This window comes from Panthera uncia, chromosome F1 (genome assembly GCF_023721935.1).
Source record: "Panthera uncia isolate 11264 chromosome F1, Puncia_PCG_1.0, whole genome shotgun sequence".
In the NCBI taxonomy this organism is placed as follows: Eukaryota; Metazoa; Chordata; class Mammalia; order Carnivora; family Felidae; genus Panthera; species Panthera uncia.
The window spans coordinates 52,169,670-52,188,242 of NC_064813.1; the positions used below are offsets into that span (position 1 = coordinate 52,169,670).

At 38.4% G+C, this 18,573-nt stretch overlaps 1 protein-coding gene across 1 annotated transcript in view; it reads right to left on the minus strand.

Annotated features, from left to right (window-relative positions):
• Positions 1 to 18,573, minus strand: part of USH2A (usherin) — a 733,950-nt gene that overhangs the window by 352,860 nt on the left and 362,517 nt on the right. Inside the window, exons 32-33 of the mRNA XM_049634559.1 lie at positions 1,942 to 2,101; positions 379 to 550 (exon numbers count right to left, since the gene is read on the minus strand). Of these exons, the coding sequence (XP_049490516.1) occupies positions 379 to 550; positions 1,942 to 2,101 (332 nt within the window). The remainder of the gene's footprint in view (positions 1 to 378; positions 551 to 1,941; positions 2,102 to 18,573) is intronic.

Consider the following 18,573-nt stretch of genomic DNA (forward strand, 5'->3'; position numbering starts at 1 on the left):
TCCATGGGGAAATAACCTTATTAATTCAGGCATTGTAGAAAAAGTCCTATCAATTATGACATTCTAGAAATAACAAAACTGAAATAATTTCTGATAATCCCAAATTAGATTTAGAAAAAATCTACTGACCCAGATTGGTATGCTATGATTTTGTACAATATAAAATAAATATGTAGGTATTAGATCATATTCAAATTTACAATGTGAAAGGAGTTTTCTGTCTCAATAGCAATATGTGAGTTTTTGGTTTTCGGTTTTTTTGTGTGTGTGTTTTTTTTTTTTTTTTTTTTTTAAGTGAGGGAGAGAGAGTAGATGGGACAAAGGAAAGAGAAGCAGCAAGGAAAGGAAGAGAAAGTGACAGAAGTAAAGTGAACTTACTCCCAGCTTGATGAGATATTTATTACCAGGGGACAGGTATTGAAGCAGGTGATCCTGAAAAAGTTCTGTGCTGTTATAGATGACATCCCAAATTGTAAAATTATGCGTGTGATTTGAAATATATAATATATAGCGCTCCAGAATTCCATTTACATTTCTTGGTTGTTTCCACCTGGGAATGGAAAAATATAGCATGACTATCCATCATTCATTCAAGTCAAACCTGAAATGTGCAAGATTTTTAAAGGACGCATATGAACTTGGATTTATGCCATTCAAACACACACACACACACACACACACACACACACACACACACACACTGAAAGCTTTAAAAAAAGTTAAAAAAAACCCAAGTAGTTATTAAATGTCTATTCTGAATGGTATAAAGAAAATATGACACAGTGCCTGCTTTCTAGTTACTTATAATTTTAATTAGCTAATAATATAGTAAATGTGTGCCCGAGTATTTAATTTTGAACTTAAGCCATAGAACAAGACGGGAGAAGTAGAACATTTGAGAACCTATGGGAAATGGGAGAGCGAGAGATAACATAATTATCGCTTTGCAAAAAGACAATTGCCACAAAAACGAGCAATCTAACATAGATTAACATACAACTACAGAATACAGAGAAGCTGAGGACTGAAGTGCTGAAGTAGTCAAATAAAACTTCTTGAATGAGGTGAGAATATACCTAGATACAGAAGACTATCCTTGATGGATCGGATTTGGTAGGCAAAAAGAAAAAGTAGAGGATAGTCCAGATAGGACTTACAATGTGTCGGTGACAATGAGCAGGGCAAATCATAAAACTGACAGAAATTGAGAAACTGAGAAATACTTAGAGTAGTGGGAAATCTTTTGGCGTAAGTAATGCGGGCTCAGTTTAGGGCAGCGCTGAAAGCCAATAGGCCAGTTCAGACTTGGAGCCATTGGTATGAAGCATAATGTTTTTTCAGCTCGAATGAATATCATAATTTTTTCAGCCCAAACTCTTCTTTTACAGGTGGGAAAACTGAGACCAACAGAAATGGATGTAAACAAGTATTAACCGGCGGCAAGACAGATTTGTTAAGTTTTGATCCAGTACCACAAGTTGCCTTGCACCTCAGATCAGGAAATGGGTAAGAATCACTCGATATCAAAAATAATCTGAACATGCCTGTATGTGAAAATTCCTTTCTGACTTCAACTTTCAGGGAACAAGAAGGTCCTAGTTTACACTCAAAAAGAAAATATATATTTAGACTTTCTAATTCCAACTCATCACTGATAACCCCACCCATTTGGAAAGCCCAAGGCGGTCTTGTAAGTGGTCAGTTTCCCCTTATCGAAGTCTCCACAGAATCTGTGTCCGTATGTAGCTCAGCCTGATTGCATAAAGACAAAATGGAAATTAAGTTGGCAAGTGATAATCAAAGGTTCCCAGAACCACTGAACTAATCACTTCTATGCATTTCATCACAATAAAATTAATTTTATGTCACAAACCCTTCTCTTGATTGAGCTCACTGGGATTCTTGCATAAACCAGTGTGCAACAAAAACATTTCTACTTACTGGACATATATTGTTCTAGAATCCAGGACAGTCAGAAGTGGGGAATCCACGTGTTCTGGTGGCAGCTGTGCCGTGGACAGTATGACCAGGGAACTGTTTGTACATCCCACATGCGTGCAGGCACTAAGTAGAAACTGGTGGGGCGTAAACGCTGCTAAATCTAGAGGGTGGAGAGAAAAAGAATTTATTTACCATCATATTTTTTATTCAGGTGATCTTACAACTCCTCGACATTCCTACTTCTTAGAACTGTTAAAGTAAAGCTTAAAATAAAAATCAATAGTCCTAAAAATCAATAGCAATAAATATAGGCTGTTTTATCCTTTAAATATACTACGGTTATTTTTAAACAGACAAGTGTCAGTCAAACTCTCGGTTTAACTTTTTCATTTTAACAATTTGACTGTCTTCTTGAATGTCTATGACCAGGTAAATCGTTTTCTGCGTTTAGAGTTAGTTCAATGGTTCTGTTGAAAAATAAATGAGACATTTAAATTATTTTTAAAGCATATTTGAAGACAACAGGAGTTGCTTTTGAAATGCAAATACATAACTCGTAACAATGACTTTGTGCTTGTAATTCCTTTTGCAGAATTCTTTTCTTCTCTTGTCCACCTGCCTGCCTGTTATTTGACCTTCAAGTTGTCCAGGCTAAGTGCAAAAGTCTGTTTCTTTCTTAAGATGCTCCTAACACATCCTGCTGTGACCCCTGGCACAAGGTGGAGCTATTACCCTCTCCTTTGTCTCCCACAGTATTTACACATACCTTTGCATAGCATTATAACACTGTCACAGTGATTTGCTTACGTGACTTCACGTAATTCAATCATTAGACTGAATGTTGTGAGGGAAGGATTGATTTTGCATTCTCAGTATCTAGCACAATGTCTAGCACACTGTAGGTTTTGAATATATGTTTGAATCAATGAATAAAGAACTAAGAATGAGATGATCTAGATATAGTTGAGTGAGGTATGACCATTGATGGAGAGAATGGGATAGTACCCTAGCTAGTAATGATCTCTCCCTCGCTTGAATTTCTCTAGTACTTTCTGTCTACCTTTCTAATGTATGTCATTTCCCCTTGCATTAGAATAAGCCAATCTGTATTTTACTAATTCAATTCTGAAATACCCTGAGCACTTCTCTTATAAAGGTACTCAGTAATTATTTTGTGGAGGGACACCTGGGGGGCTTAGTCTGTTAAGCATCCGACTCTTGACTTTGGCTGAGGTCAAGATCTCACGGTTCAGGAGATTGAATCCTGCATCTGGGCTCTGTGCTGTCAGCTTGGATTCTCTGTCTCCCTGTCTCTCTCTGCCCCTCCCCCACTTGCATATTCATACGCGCCCTCTCTCTTTCTCAAAAATAAATATATAAACCTTTAAAAAAATAATATTTTGTCGATGAGTCTAACCAAATTTCAGTCAACTTTACCAGGTTGATAAACATCATTCATACTTTTATACTACTAGAAGTAGTTATTTTCTGGGATATTTTTGAAATAAGTTAGTCATAATTTAAGTAACACATATTTCAAGATCTCATTAACCTTGAACCATTACAATTTCACATTTAAAAGATTAATGAAGTACAACCTAATTTAGGGAAATAGATTTTGCATTGCACTGATAGCAAAAGTAAACTAGAAAAGAACACTTTGGTTTTCATGCAATGTACAGTCAATTGGTTAAACATGTAGGGCATCAGAAAAAAAAAGGCAAAAAAATAATTTTACACTAAATATAGTTTCTCTAGACCAAAAGAGTGGCCATCAAGAAGAGACTCACAATGTTTTCAATTAAGCCTTGTTTTCATTAAAATTTTATCCCACTGATACTCAGTGGTACCAGTTGAGGTGGGCACCCCCAAACAATGTGGTCAGAAGATATGTTACAAGGACATTTTGGAGCCCGTGGTGAACTCGTACAGTATTGCCAGGAACTGCTAAATGATGACAGGAATGCTGTCCCACATGTGCACAAGTCAGACAGAACTGGGGTACCTCCATTTGGATTAATATTCTATGAAACTTACTAAATTAAAAATCATGAGAACGGTGGTCTCATATGCCACAAAGAGTATAAACTACTATTTACTATAGGAAAATTTGATGCAAAGGACACATTACCAACCATCCCCCTGTCCTCTTCACCTTCTCCTTCTGATTGCCAAGAACTTGGTGGCCATGCAGCCTCTCTACTGCCTGTTTGAATTCCTTGATTCCCAAGGAAGGAGAAGCTAGGGATGTGACTTTAAGTCCAGTTTCAAGAGCAAAATCAAGGAGGCACTGCACCTAGAGTAAAGCAGGAATCCCTGATGGGTCTGTCAGTTCAAATAGGAGAAAGATGTGGTATTTGAACATGACAGTACCTCTAACTTTTCTGAAAGAACAGGCCCCTGCCAAAATTGTACTCCATGTGGTCAATTCCAAGAGACTTTGGAATATTTTGCATGAGCATCATTGCTGTCCATACTAGACTGTCTTGACCCAGCTGCAAATAAGGCTGGATGCTACAATGTTCTTAGACAACTGAACTCTGTGAAGGGGAAGTTTTTACTTACATCCTAGCTTGTTGAGGTCGAGATTGGGCTACCCAGTTTGTAGCTGGTGAGGAACTCATACCATTCAAATGCGGCCCTATACTTGTTTGTCTGTGTTTGTGGGAACAGACTTGCACAGCTAAAAATCCTTAGTTAATTTGTACTTACTTAAGTTAATCCTTAGTTACCATCCTCAGGCCGATGAGGTCAGACTACATCATCATGGTATCACCACATTACAGAATCTCCTTATTACAGAATGAACCATTCCCTTTCATGCTACAGCCTTCATACTTTGAAAGTGGCCTTGATCGCCTAACTCCTAAACTCACCAGGAATATTAATCTGCCTCAGATGCCTAGTAGCCTGTTGTGGCAATTGGTTCCAGGGTTACCATCTATATCTTGATTCTATTGTCACAAAATATCCTCCTCCATGGATTGGGAAACTTGCATTTTTATGTTAGTTGGGGACTGGGGGAGACCAGGATGAAGAAGTAAGTATGTTTGGGAGGTCATGTTACTTAAGAGGCCCAGTATGACTGATGAACTGGGATTGAAATACCAAACCTTGTCAAGTCTTACATTCATAGTTAGGGTGTGCCCCCAGATTATGTAAGGTGTGGGGTTTTGGGGTGAAAAAAATACTGCATTTTAGGAGACAGCATGGTTTTAAACTAAATGTCTAACAGGGTTTAAGGATATTAGTGGTGTATAATTGCAAAGTGCTATAATGAACATAGAATAGAGCAAGGAGAATCAGGAGTGCTGGGTAATGTTAAAAGGCAAGAATCAGTGGAGGCTTTGGCAGGAAAGTGACATACTGAGCTTTTAAAGACTTGGAAGGGGTGAGAGTCAATTTGGGATTCTATAGGGAGGGCCATTCTAAGAGAGACAACAAACAGAGCAAAGGCTTGGAAGGAGGAAAATGCCTGTAACAGATATAGCAAGGAGGTCAGTGTGGCTGAAGCAGAGCAAATACATGAAACAGAAGTAAGAGATGATATCAGAGATTTAATGAGGGACCAGATCACATGAGCCTTGTAGGTCTTTGCATGGATTTGGGGTTTTCATCCAAGATCCTACACAGCAAGACTCCAGAGGATTTTCCACAGAATTGTTGCATGATCATATGGATTTCATGAATATCACCCTGGCTGCTGGGTTGAATACAGATTATAGTGAACAAGAGCATAAGCATAAATCTCACTTAAGAGGTTATTGTGGTAATCAAGTAAGTGGAGGCTGTCATAAGTGAAAAAAAAAAAGTCGGATTCTGGGTATTTTTTTTCAACTCTAGTGAAGCACTAACATAACACATGTAAGATTGAGATGTACATTGTGATGATTAAATACCCATGTGCATTGCAAAAGGATCACAATAAGGTTAGTTAACATCTCCCTACTCTTTACATAATTTCCTTTTTGTATGTGTGGTGATAAAGTTCAAGATTTACTCTCTTAATGACTTTCACGTATATAATATAGTACTGTTAACTATGTTTACCATGCTATAACTTAGATCACCAGAACTTACTCATCTTATAGCTGGAAGTGTATACTCTTTGACTGACGTCTCCCTATTCCTCCCCCCATCTCTGGCCTCAATCCCCTGGTCACCATGATTCTGCTCTCTAGTTCTCTGAGTTAGGCTTTTTTATTCCACATATAAGTGAAAATATATAGTATTTGTCTTTCTTTGTATGATTTATTTCACCTAGCATAATTTTCTCAAGGTCTATCCATATTGTCTCAAAGGGCAAAGGGGCACCTGGGTGGCGCAGTCGGTTAAGCGTCCGACTTCGGCCAGGTCACGATCTCGCGGTCCGTGAGTTCGAGCCCCGTGTCAGGCTCTGGGCTGATGGCTCGGAGCCTGGAGCCTGTTTCCGATTCTGTGTCTCCCTCTCTCTCTGCTCCTCCCCCGTTCATGCTCTGTCTCTCTCTGTCCCAAAAATAAAAAAAAAAACGTTGAAAAAAAAAAAAAAAAGGGCAGGAATTCCTCTTTACATGGCTGACTATCATTCCTGTGTGTATATGCATGTGTGTGTGTGTGTGTATATATATATATATATATATGTGTGTGTGTGTGTGTGTGTGTGTGTGTGTCTGTATCTATAAGCTTATTTTATTTTTAAATTCAACATATAAGTGAGATCATATGGTATTTGTCTTCCTCTGTATGACTTATTTCACTTAGCATAACCCTCTCAAGGTCCATCCACGTTGTTGCAAGTGACAAGATTTCATTATTTTATAATGTTCCATTGTGTGTGTGCGTGTGTGTGTGTATTTATATATACCTCACATTTTCTCTATACATTCATCCATCATAGACACTTAATTTGTTTCCATATCTTGGCTATTGTAAATAATACTGCAATGAACATGGGGGTGCATCTATCTTTTTGAGTTAGCGTTTTCATTTTCCTTGGAAAAATACCCAGAAGTGGGATTACTGGGTGATATTTTAATTATATTTTTAATTTTTTGAGGAACCTCCATACTGTTTTCAATAATGGCTGCATCAATTTACATTCCCGCCTACAGTGTACAAGGGTTCCTTTTTCTCCACTTCCTTACCAACACTTGTTATTTCTTGTCTTATTGATAACAGCCATTTTAACAGATGCGAAGTGGTGTCTCATTGTGGTTTTGATTCGCATTTCCCCATGATTAATGATGTTGAGCATATTTTCATATACCTGTTGGCCATCTGCATGTCTTTTTTTAAAAATGTCAACACAGATCTTCTGTCCATTTTTTAATTGGATTGCTTTTCTCTACTCATTTTGCTGTGGAGAAGTATGAGTTCTCTATATGATTTAGATATTAGCTCCTTATCAGACATATGATTTGCAAGTACGTTCTCCCATTCAGTTGGCTGCATTTTCAATTTGTTGATTTTTCTTTCTGTGTAGAGCTTTTTAGTTTGATGTAGTTCCACTTGTTGATTTTTGCTTTTATTGCCTTTGCTTTCAGTGTCAGATCCAAACATATCATCACCAAGATCTGTGCATGAAGCTTATCATTTGTTCTAAGAGTTTTATGGTCTTACATACAAGTGTTGATTGCATGGAGTTAATTTTTGTGAATGATATAAGACGGTGGTCCAGCTTCATTCTTTTGCATGTGGCTGTCCAGTTCTCCCAATACCATTTATTGAAAAGACTGTCCTTTTCCCATTGTTTGGGCTCCTTTGTTGTAAATTAATTGATATATGTATATGTATATATATATGTATCTATATATATACATATATATGTATGTATTTTATTTCTGGGCTTTCTATTCTATTCCATTGATATGTTGTTTTTATGCCAATACTATACTGTTTTGAATACCATGGGCTTTAAACATATTTTAAAACCAATAGTGTGGTGCCTCTATATAGCAGGCCAGTCTTGAGATTCAGGCTAGGATTCAGTCTAGTGATGAAGAGGTCAGGTCTGGGGTCTGCAATGAAGTTAGGTGCTCACTTACGCTCCTCCTATAGGGAAAATCTTGATCTCTGCCAGGATGCCTGGGTTTGGGGCATGGTTAAATGGAGGTAATGTGAATCTATCTTTCCTACCCTCCTTAATGCATCTTTTCTCATTTCAGTGCTTTACCCAGGTGCTGTAATCCCTCACTTCAAGTACTTGGCTCTTGTGAAGGTATTTTTATGTGTGAGTACTTGTTCAAACTGGTGTGTTGGGTGGGGGTAGGGGATTGGGGAATTGATGGAATGAGCTGAGAAGTCCCTATGCTGCCATGTTGCTGACATCACTCCAAGAGGATCTCTGGATATGTGTTAAAGCCAAAACTAATAGGATTCCTCAATGCACTGTAGGTAGTGTGTGAGAGAGAGAGAGGAGTCAAAGTTGATTCTAAAGTTTTGGGCCTCAGCAAAGGCAAGGATGAAGTAATCATTAATTTGGTTGAAAACATCACAGAAAGTAAAACAAGTTTGGAACGGGAAGATAAAGAAGTAACATTTTAGACATGGAAAGTTTGATATATCAATTAGACAAACAAAGAGAGATGCCAATTAAAGAATTTAAGTTTGGAATTTCAGGAAGAAGTCCTGGCCTGAGTTATAATGTGAGATGTCATCATGATATTGTTTACATTTAAAGTGAATGAGAACACTAAAAATGTGAGTGTGGATAGAAAAGAGAAAAGATGCAAGGATACAAATTGATATATATCAATATATCGATATATATATATAATATATATATAATAATAATTATATAATTTATAATATATAAATATAATATATATAAATATATATATATATTTAATATATATAAATATAATATATATAATTTATTTACATAAATTATATATATATATATATAATTTTTTTTTCTGGAAGTAAAGCAGAAATCAACCAAGAAGACAGAGAAAGAACAACCAGTAAGGTATGAGTAAAAGGAGAAGATTATGGCATACTGGAAGTCAAATTAATCAAATGTTTTAAGGGTGTTAGGTCCAATAAGATGAGGACTAAAGACTGACCATTGTTTCACAATATGGCAGTCATTCGTATTTGTTCAATAAAAGTTTCAGTGAAGCCTCAGAGGTCAAAGCCTGACTGCAGTGAGTTTATGAGACAGTGATGGAACAATTAGAGATGGTGAATATCAACAACTATTTCAAGAAATTTTGTTGTAGACAAAAATAGAAAAATGAGACAATAGAGAGAAGGTAAGTAGAGTCCAGGGATTAAAAAAAATAATTTAAATGAGATAAAAATTGTGTTGTATGCTGATGGGAATGATTCAGTAGAGATGGCAAAATTAGTAATGGATGAAAAAGAAGAGAATTGCTGGAGCTTTTCCTTTATTATGTGAAACAATGGGATCTAGTATGAAAGTGGAGGATTTGGACTTAGAGCAAGGCAGATACTCTTTCATTATAGGGGAGAAGGCAGATTACGTGGGTGTGAATGCTGGTAGGTGGGTAGATTGTCACAGGAGTGTGTGGGATTTACCTTATAACTGCTTCAATTTTCTCGGTGAAGAAAGAAGCAAGATCATTAGTCAAGAGTGATCTTTCCATTCCCCCAGAATAATACACTACATTGGGCCCTCTATTTCTCTTAGAATGAAATCTACTAATGGTCAATGAAATCCTACATGACTTAACACCTGCCTACTTCTCCTCATTCCTTCCATACACTAGAAATATTTCTGTTCCTTTAATTCTACATGTCACACCTCCAGGCCTTTGCAGGTACTATTCCTTCTAACTGAAATATATTTTCTCCTTCTTTATACTTGGCTGAATTTTTCTCATTCTTCAGGCTCATCTTCCCCTGCGTGTTCTCTCTTGATAATCTAACGGTGTGGCCACCATCATCCCCAGATACTCTCTGTCATATTGCCTTGTTTAGTTATTTATTATAATTACCAAAACATGTCAGAAATTGCCATGTTATTTATTTCTTGACTTTATATGCCTCCAATGGGAATGTAAACTCCTTGAGTGCAGATATTTTCTACACTGCAATATCTCCAGAACTGATATCATGTCTAATGAGCATAGTTTTATTTGTTGAGTGAATGAATGGGCAAGACCAGAAGAAGACCTCTCACCCTTACCCAGATTGCCAACTTTTCTCAGAAATAGAATGATATCTAACGATCCCAGAATTTAATTAATTGTTAGGCCAATGAAGGGGTCTGTAACTGTGAGATGAAAGAGATTTACTATTAAAACAAAACAACACACACACACACACACACACACACACACACACACACACAAGAAAAAGTCAAAGTTGTGTTTGCCTGAATACCAAAACATAATTTTCAGACATGAATGCTTCATAATAACAAGAAGCTAGGGATACCCCAAAAGTTCAACAGTGGTTTTCTCAGAGTGAGGGCATAAGGATGATTTAAATCTTGTTTAATTTTTCACTACACGTATTTTTTCAAGTTCTGTGATATGCATGTACATACACATAGAGGTGGAGAAATGACAGCCATAATTTACCAATATCAATTCGTTATTTAAGAAAATGTAGACCTAGTTGACACACGCCCCCTTATACCTTCTATGTCATACTTCTCCTTTCCTCAATGACTTCAGCATTGGCTCAGTTTTCTTTTCAATTATAATTCCTTTTTGGCAACTCCAACATCCTCAATAATGACTCATCTCTGAATCTGGCTTCACTTTAACTTCCTCAAATGTAATGTCCTTCACCTGTACTTCATTTATTCGACATTCAGCACAGTTCCACCCACTACTTGGTCATCTTTGGAACTATTTCCAAGATTCTTAAAGTCTGCCCTCTCCAACCACATACATATAGCCTTCCACCTCTTCCTCCTGTCGTATCAATGCAACCACTCACTCCTTTGTCATCACACAGTGTCCAGTCTCTTAGCACGTTCTTATTTTCAAACTATTTTTAACATTTGCATTTTTCTTGATATAATCCTTGATGACCCCTTTCAAAACCATACTCTCCAGCTCCCTAGATTTTTTTCACCTCTCCCCACCCCACTTCAGTATCTGCCCTTCCAATTCCTAGCTCTGGCTAAATCTCACTATCCCATTTCTCTAAAGTTTCCCATACCTCTAAAATGTGAATGAGAAACATTGCTGAACATACTGAAAGTGTCTACTAGAATTTTAGGTTTTCTGATTTCAACTGGACCCTTGGCACTCCTCAGCAATAACTCTCTTATTCCATTATTTTTTTCTTCATTGTATTGATCTTTTCTTTTCATCCTTCCTTGATTTGGCCAGTTCTCTAGAGGAACTGAGTGAGGTCTAAAATTGGAGCCCTTAGGTATAGCTCCCTCTTCTGAATCCCTATAATGTTTGATATCTGTGCCACGAGGGCTGAGATTAACATGGTTGTCTTATTAACCTATTTTGTTTCCTTCTGTCCTCCCCTGCCCCTGACCCCCTATTTTCCTCTCATTTAAATTCTCATCCAAATTCCCCTCAATTAAACTATAAATCCAGAATTGATTTATAAAATGGTTTTATCTATAAAACAGAATGTGGCTGGCCAGGAAGCAGAAAGAGCAAGAGAACCTTTCTGAACAGAGTCACCGAGGGGACAGATGACTCAGGGTTCAGATACAATGGTGGGAAAAACAAGGAGTGCGTATTCCTTTGCCTCCACCACCTCAGATTTCCCAGAATGATGGAATAAAGATAGAAGAAGGAAGACACGTGCAAGCTCTTGGACCCCTGTGCCCAAGGTAGAATTCCAGGGAGGTGACAGATGCCAGCTAAAGAAACAACCTTGGTGTATGTAGGCAGGTGGGACCTAGAAAATGATGCAAGAATTTCAGTTTCCCTAGTGCGATACAAAAGCAATGAAGCGATCTACTGGGTCTGAGAGAGATAACTCCATAGTGATCCTTTTGCAAAGAGGAGGAAAGTGCCATGGGTGGCCATACTCTAAATGCCAAGAAACTATGTAAGTCTCTAGAAGCTTTCACACCATCAGAGGACCAGAGGGGACCCCTAAGAATGACTGTGATTCTTGTACTACTAATTTTTATTGGAGTGAAGTCAGTTATCAAGTGGAGCTACAGAAAGAAAGGTATAAACAATTATATAGAAATAGAGATACAGGTATATGTCTTATCAATAGATTTATAAATGAGCCATGCTCACTGGTGCCTCATTTATGCTTATGAATGACTATACAACCAAGATTTTCAAACCTATGCAATTAAAATATTTCCACTCATTTTCCTCAAGATAGGTTAATTCACACACACACACACACACACACACACACAAATTTAGGGGGCCACATTTCTAGTTTGGGAAACATGACTGCTGTGTCTTTGCTACAATAGGAATTGAGGATTTTCTTTTGATTCTGAGAATTTAAAACTATAAACTCAATAGTGCAAAGAAAGCCAGACTGATTAAATAGCTTTTTTGACTTCCAAGTCATTTTTATGCCTCTAGTGTCCACCCCGAAGTGGATTATTCTCAATGTATTTCCATAAGAAGATGAAGTGTCACTAGTGTCCTTTGAATAATGAGGCATGAAAAAAAGAAGGGGATAGCATCTAACATGATACATGGGAGCGAAAGCTGCACAGGTGGCCCGATTGGGAAATCCTTGGTGAAACAGGAGAAGATGTGAGAAAAAGGGGTGGATATTACAGAAGAAAAGGTGAGGCAGCATCAGGTGGGGGGGGGCAGGGAAGAGGAGATGTGTAAAAAGGAATAAATGGAATGGGGGTTTTTCTTAAAGAATTAATTTTAAAAAGTGAAGAATAGGGCTACAGGGGAAGCAGGACGAAGGCATTCTTTGGGAATGAGCATAAACAAAGCCACTAATTTATAATGTAAAGCAAAGAGGGATATAATGATAACTGTCTCCTCCCTGCCTAACTGCAACTGATTTGGTAATCCGTCTCTACAGAAGCGATTAGGCCCTTCAAGGGCAATGTAATGGATCAATGGATTCAAACAATTGCAGGTATGTACACAAATCTGAGTCGAGGAAACGCAGGGTGGGGGAACCCTGAAAACGCAAGGCCACTGTTTGTCAGAGCCCCTTAGCAACAACATCTTGTTTTCCATTTGCTTGATTGCATCATTTGCATGAGATCAAACACAGGGAGTTGTAGACAGGGAAAAACAGATCACTCTAATATGCATTAGAAATGGATCCACAGGCATCATCCTGAGACGTGTTACACGGAAATGCATCCCAGTGCATGGAAACCTCACCGATTACTGTCAAGCAAACTATAATTTACAATACCGGCCATGAATTATATGCTATTTTACGATTGATTTCATGCTGTTGTTCAGAGAATTTCATTGATCTCAATTTACAAAATGAACCAATAAGTAGGCAATGATTTTCTTTTAACTCCTGGTATAAACGGAGGAATTTATATCTTATTGGTTTCTCCCATTAGAAAATTAAAAGGCAGTTCTTGCTTCTTTATTATCTTATGCATGTTATCTAGTTGTTTTTCTGACAACCTCCTGGTATCCTTTTGTACATGAAACATACAGCTTTATCCCAATTATCCTTTCTCCTCTCTATGCATCCTTCCCACAAGTCGTCACCGGGTCCTTTACAAATATTGGAGCGATCTAGGTAGCCACTGACCACATCTTCTGTCATTTGGTATTCCAACTTGAGGACCACTGCTAGGTTATGGATCAGTGAGAACACATCTTAGGCGGCAGACCTAAGAGATGGTGTGTTTTCCACAGATGCCTGGAAAGCAATGAGCTATGCCAGAACGCACGTGGAAGGTCAGGTTGCATTCGTCTCTGCCGTTGTGTAGCCCTTGCTTCACAATTGCTTGCTCAGCCTTTTGATTCCAGAGAATCAGATTCTGACCTTATAATTAATAAAAACGTAGGCTCTCTTTAGCCTGAACATCATTGTTCTTCTGCTGTTCGTAGAAGCCTTGACTTGCACTAGGCTTCTCTTTGGCCAGGTGAGCAGGGAACCACCACTAACCTCCCAAACTGTGCTTTCAGACTAATTTGCAGAAGTGGAATCACTTTGTCGTGATAAGTACTCATGCACACAAATGCACCCACACTACATTACTAGACTAAACAAATTTTCTGTCTGTGCTTCTAATATTTTCCACTTCACCAGAGAAATCCACATCCCTCCCTTTCCTCAAAATCTTGTCCAGGGGCACCAGGGTGGCTCAACTTAGTTAAGGGTGTGACTCTTGATCTCTGCTCAGGTCATGATCTCACGGTTCATGAGTTCAAGCCCCACATCCTGGCTCTGTGCTTATGGTGTGGAGCCTGCTTGGGATTCTGTGTCTCCTTCTCTCTGCCCTTTCCCTACCTGTGTGTGCACACACACACACACACTCTCTCTCTCTCTGAAAATAAATAAACTTAAAATTAAAAAAAAAAAAAACTTGCCCAAAGTTTGTATTATCCTTGGAGCATCTGTCAAGTCTCTTCAATGTGTGCACGGTATGCCCTCTATTTAGCTGCTATCTTAACAAATCTCCCTCGTAATCACCCTCATATCAGACCTAAGTATTCATGGTGTTGGAAGTGTTACAAGTTCTTTGAGAACAAGGATGCATCTTCTTACAGGCATCCCCTATGACTTCTAATACTTTGGACCCTCCTGGAGGTTGGGTAGTAAAAGCTTTCATTGCAATAAGAAAACTGATGGCAAGGAAAACCTGGTCCCTCCATCAGGATAGCAGCATGTGGTGGGGGAGGCCAGCCTGCTGGGAGTTGTCAGTCACTACTTTGGAGAAAAAAAAAGGAGCCTTTTACTGTCAGTTGTGATAATGAGGGACAATCCTTCCTCATTTTCCTCTTTTCTTCTTTGGCTGGTTAGAACAAAAGGCTTCCATGCAAAACTCCTTAGGCTGACAGCATTCTTATCCAGCTGTCTTCCAGTCTGGCTTCCTGAGCGTCTCTAATACTCAATCTGTTATACATTATAGTATACTGAGCTCAAGTTTGTTTTTCTTGGTTACTTTAATAATATAACCCTAGAGCAGTTCCCTCTTCTCTCTCTCTTTCTCCTCCCCCAGCCCTTGTTACACACACACACACACACACACACACACACACACACTAACATCCCACCCACTCCTCTATCTTGCCTCTGGATAAGGAGAGATGTAGAATTAGGGAGTCAGTAACCGGCATCTAATTTTCATAAATGCTTTCAACTCCCAAACCAGTGAAGAGAATCGAAATAACTTTCCAGGAATATTATCTAAACAAATTTGAGTCATATAACTTAGCTAAATATTTCTCACAGAATTGGAAGATTTCCCACCCGACTTAGGTAGGCATTTGCTACTATCATATTCTTTAATAATCTCAGGAATCAGTTAATATATCTTAAGACAAAACTCTACTTATGCGACATACTGTTAAACAACAGAAGTTAATGGACCATAATGAGAATAATGATAAGTGTGTAGCTACCTGCAGCAGGAAAAGAATAAATTTATGGATCCACACTCCCCACAAAATAGGATATTGAAGGCAAGGTGTCGTTAATTCAGTAACAACAATGGCTATAACCCTGACTATCTACTGTTTGGTAGGCACTGTTAAATACATTTTAGACTCTCTCGTTTAAGTCTCCAAATAACTCTGTGAAACAGGGACTGTTACTCCCACAAAATTTCAGCCCAAAGAGATCAGCTGTGTAAGGCCCTATGTGAGGATCAAAGGCCACCTGAGTTCAGTCTGAAAGCAGTGCAGGAGGTTTTAGGTTGGAGGTGCCCTTGGCCAGACCGTGTTTATTTTACAAAGTGGGTTCCTTCTTCCAGTTCACACCCTGAACCACCAGTTTAGTGAAGTATTGCCTGAGAATGGTTTTCAGGGTAGACCCACTATCAATTCTTAAATATGACTTTAATGCTTTCTCCAACCTAGCCCTACACTGGACACTGTGTAATATAAGAAAAGCAATGAGTATGACAGAAGTGATATCGTGATAAAAATGTTTTCTTCTTGGCTTTTTGCTCTCATAATTATAGAGGTTTGGAGAGGCCCACCTGTTTGATTCATCATAAAATGCCCTTGCAATTTAATTTGGAATGCTATGCTGAGAAAATTGTCCCTGCGTATAAGAACATGTAAGATGAACACAATGGGTTCTCAGAACTTAAGTTGTAATGTTAGGGTATAAATAAGTATCCTATTAAAATTATGCTTCTACATCAACTTGTGAAAATACAATGCATCATAAGCAACCACTGTGTATGTAGAAGCTGGGGAAATCGTCAATGTCACAGCCACAAGTATTTTGGCCCATTATAAGACTTACTAAATTGTCTTTCCTTGAACCATTTCCATATTATGACAGGCTTTTCTGTTTTAAAACAGTAATTTTCAAAAAAAATGGTCTGTTGACATTCCTCCAGGAAAAACACTTGTATTATAAATGTTCACACTATGATAACATCTAACCCTTTATTTCTGAAATAATATTTTACCGGTGATTTTAAATAAAATAGTATACCTATGATGGTTAATTTTTTGTGTCAACTTGGCTAGGATATGGTGTCCACTTGCTTGGGCAAACACCAGTATAGATGTTGCTATGATTAATAGTTAATTATCAGTTGACTTTAAGTAAAGCAGGTTACCCTCCATAATGTGGGTGAGCCTCATCTAGTCAGTTGAAGGCTCTAAGAGCAAAGGCTGATGTGTCCCAACTAAGAAGGAATTCTGCCGCAACACTGAATCATAGAAATTCTGCCTGTTTCTAGCCTGCTGGTATGCCCGGCAGATTTTGGACTCAAGACTCCCACCTGCTGACCAGACTGACAGATTTCAGATTTTAGATTTGCCAGCCCCCACAATCAGGTGAGCCAATTCCTTACAATAAAAATAAAAAGAAAAATTCCCCTACCATTTCCACCCTTTCACTCTAATATAACATTTTTGTACCTCATAAAAGGAGGACCTCATCTTGAGTATTAGGCATATATAGATTTCTCCGGGTGTGTCTGACAGAGTGGGTGGTCAGCCACTTTGGGTGAGAAGTGGAAACCAGCATTCTTAGCACAAGGGGCAAGTTTAGCAGTCACGGAAAGAAGGAACAAATTTGGGTATACTCTTGATTCAGATATACCTGTGAATTTCAGGACAATTCCTGAGATGGCCTGACAGAAGCTTGTTTGTGTTGAGAGCTGGGAAACATTTTGGAACATTTGCTCCTGATGCTTGGATATGATGGTGTTTACCCAGAGCAAGGTCATGGGTATGCTCAGTGGAGTTAGTGTGACACTTGACCAACTCATGTCAAGCTTGACACTAAGTGCATGTGAGAAAACCCAATGACTTCCCAGAAATGCATGAGAATTAGTTCACAGAAGGCAGAGATCATCTACTAGCAGGTGAGGGTGATGAGCAAGTAAACTATTAGATTTAGAACTAATGACACTTATTGTATATTCAGATTTATGAGATGTTAGAAAATGTGACATAAATCTATCTATATCTATCTATATCCATCCATCCATCCATCCATCCATCCACCCGTCATCCCTTAATCTATAGCCACTTCAGCATATAACCAAGGCCTGCTCACTGCATCAAACCTCATACTTTGGGACTCTGTATGTTTCTTAGATGGACAATGTCTTTAAAGCATGGATTCAGGGGAGGAAAGTGAAAATTGGTACAATTTACAGGTGATAGAGACAGGGAAACTGGACCTATTTTGTCCTGTTTTAATGTGTATTTATTTTGAAAGAGAGAAAGAGAGTAGGGGAGTAGAAGAGAGAGAGAGGGAGAGAGTGAATCCCAAGCAGACTCCACACTCAGCCCAGAGCTCCATGCGGGACTCAATCTCACGACTGTGAGATCATGACCTGAGCTGAAATCAAGAGTCTAACACTTAACCTACTGAGTCACCCAGGCACCCCCTCTTTTGCTCTTTTGTATAACCTCAAACCAATAATATCCCTGTTCCCTCTTGAAGACTGTTCAAAACAAATAAAAAACCAAACCAAACAAAAATAAAAACGAAACCAAAATAGAGTAAGATATGGTCACTGACCTTGAGGAGAGAAAATAACAAACTTCATTTGAGTAGTAAGAGAGAGAGATAGACAGATGGATAGAAAGATACATGCATACCTTAACCATGGTTTACAGAAGTTAGTAAATATGGTATAATAATAAAGATGTAAGACAATATACCTGAATCCACAACTGTCTGACTATATCTAACACAGCAGAAGTATACATGAACGTTACATTTAGATGTAAATCGTGCCCTCAATGCCCTATATAGAATAGTGTTACTTGTTTGTTAGTTAAAAATGTTAATACATTAACAACTCAGGCAACAACAGATGTTGGCAAGGATGTGGAGAAAGAGGATCTCTTTTGCATTGTTGGTGGGAATGCAAGCTGGTGCAGCCACTTTGGAAAACAGTATGGAGGTTCCTCAAACAACTAAAAATAGAACTACCCTACGACCCAGCAATTATACTACTAGGATTTATCCACGGGACACAGGTGTGCTGTTTCGAAGTGACACATGCACCCCCCCATGTTTATAGCAGCACTATCAACAATAGCCAAAGTATGGAAAGAGCCCAAATGTCCATCGATGGATGAATGGATAAAGAAGATG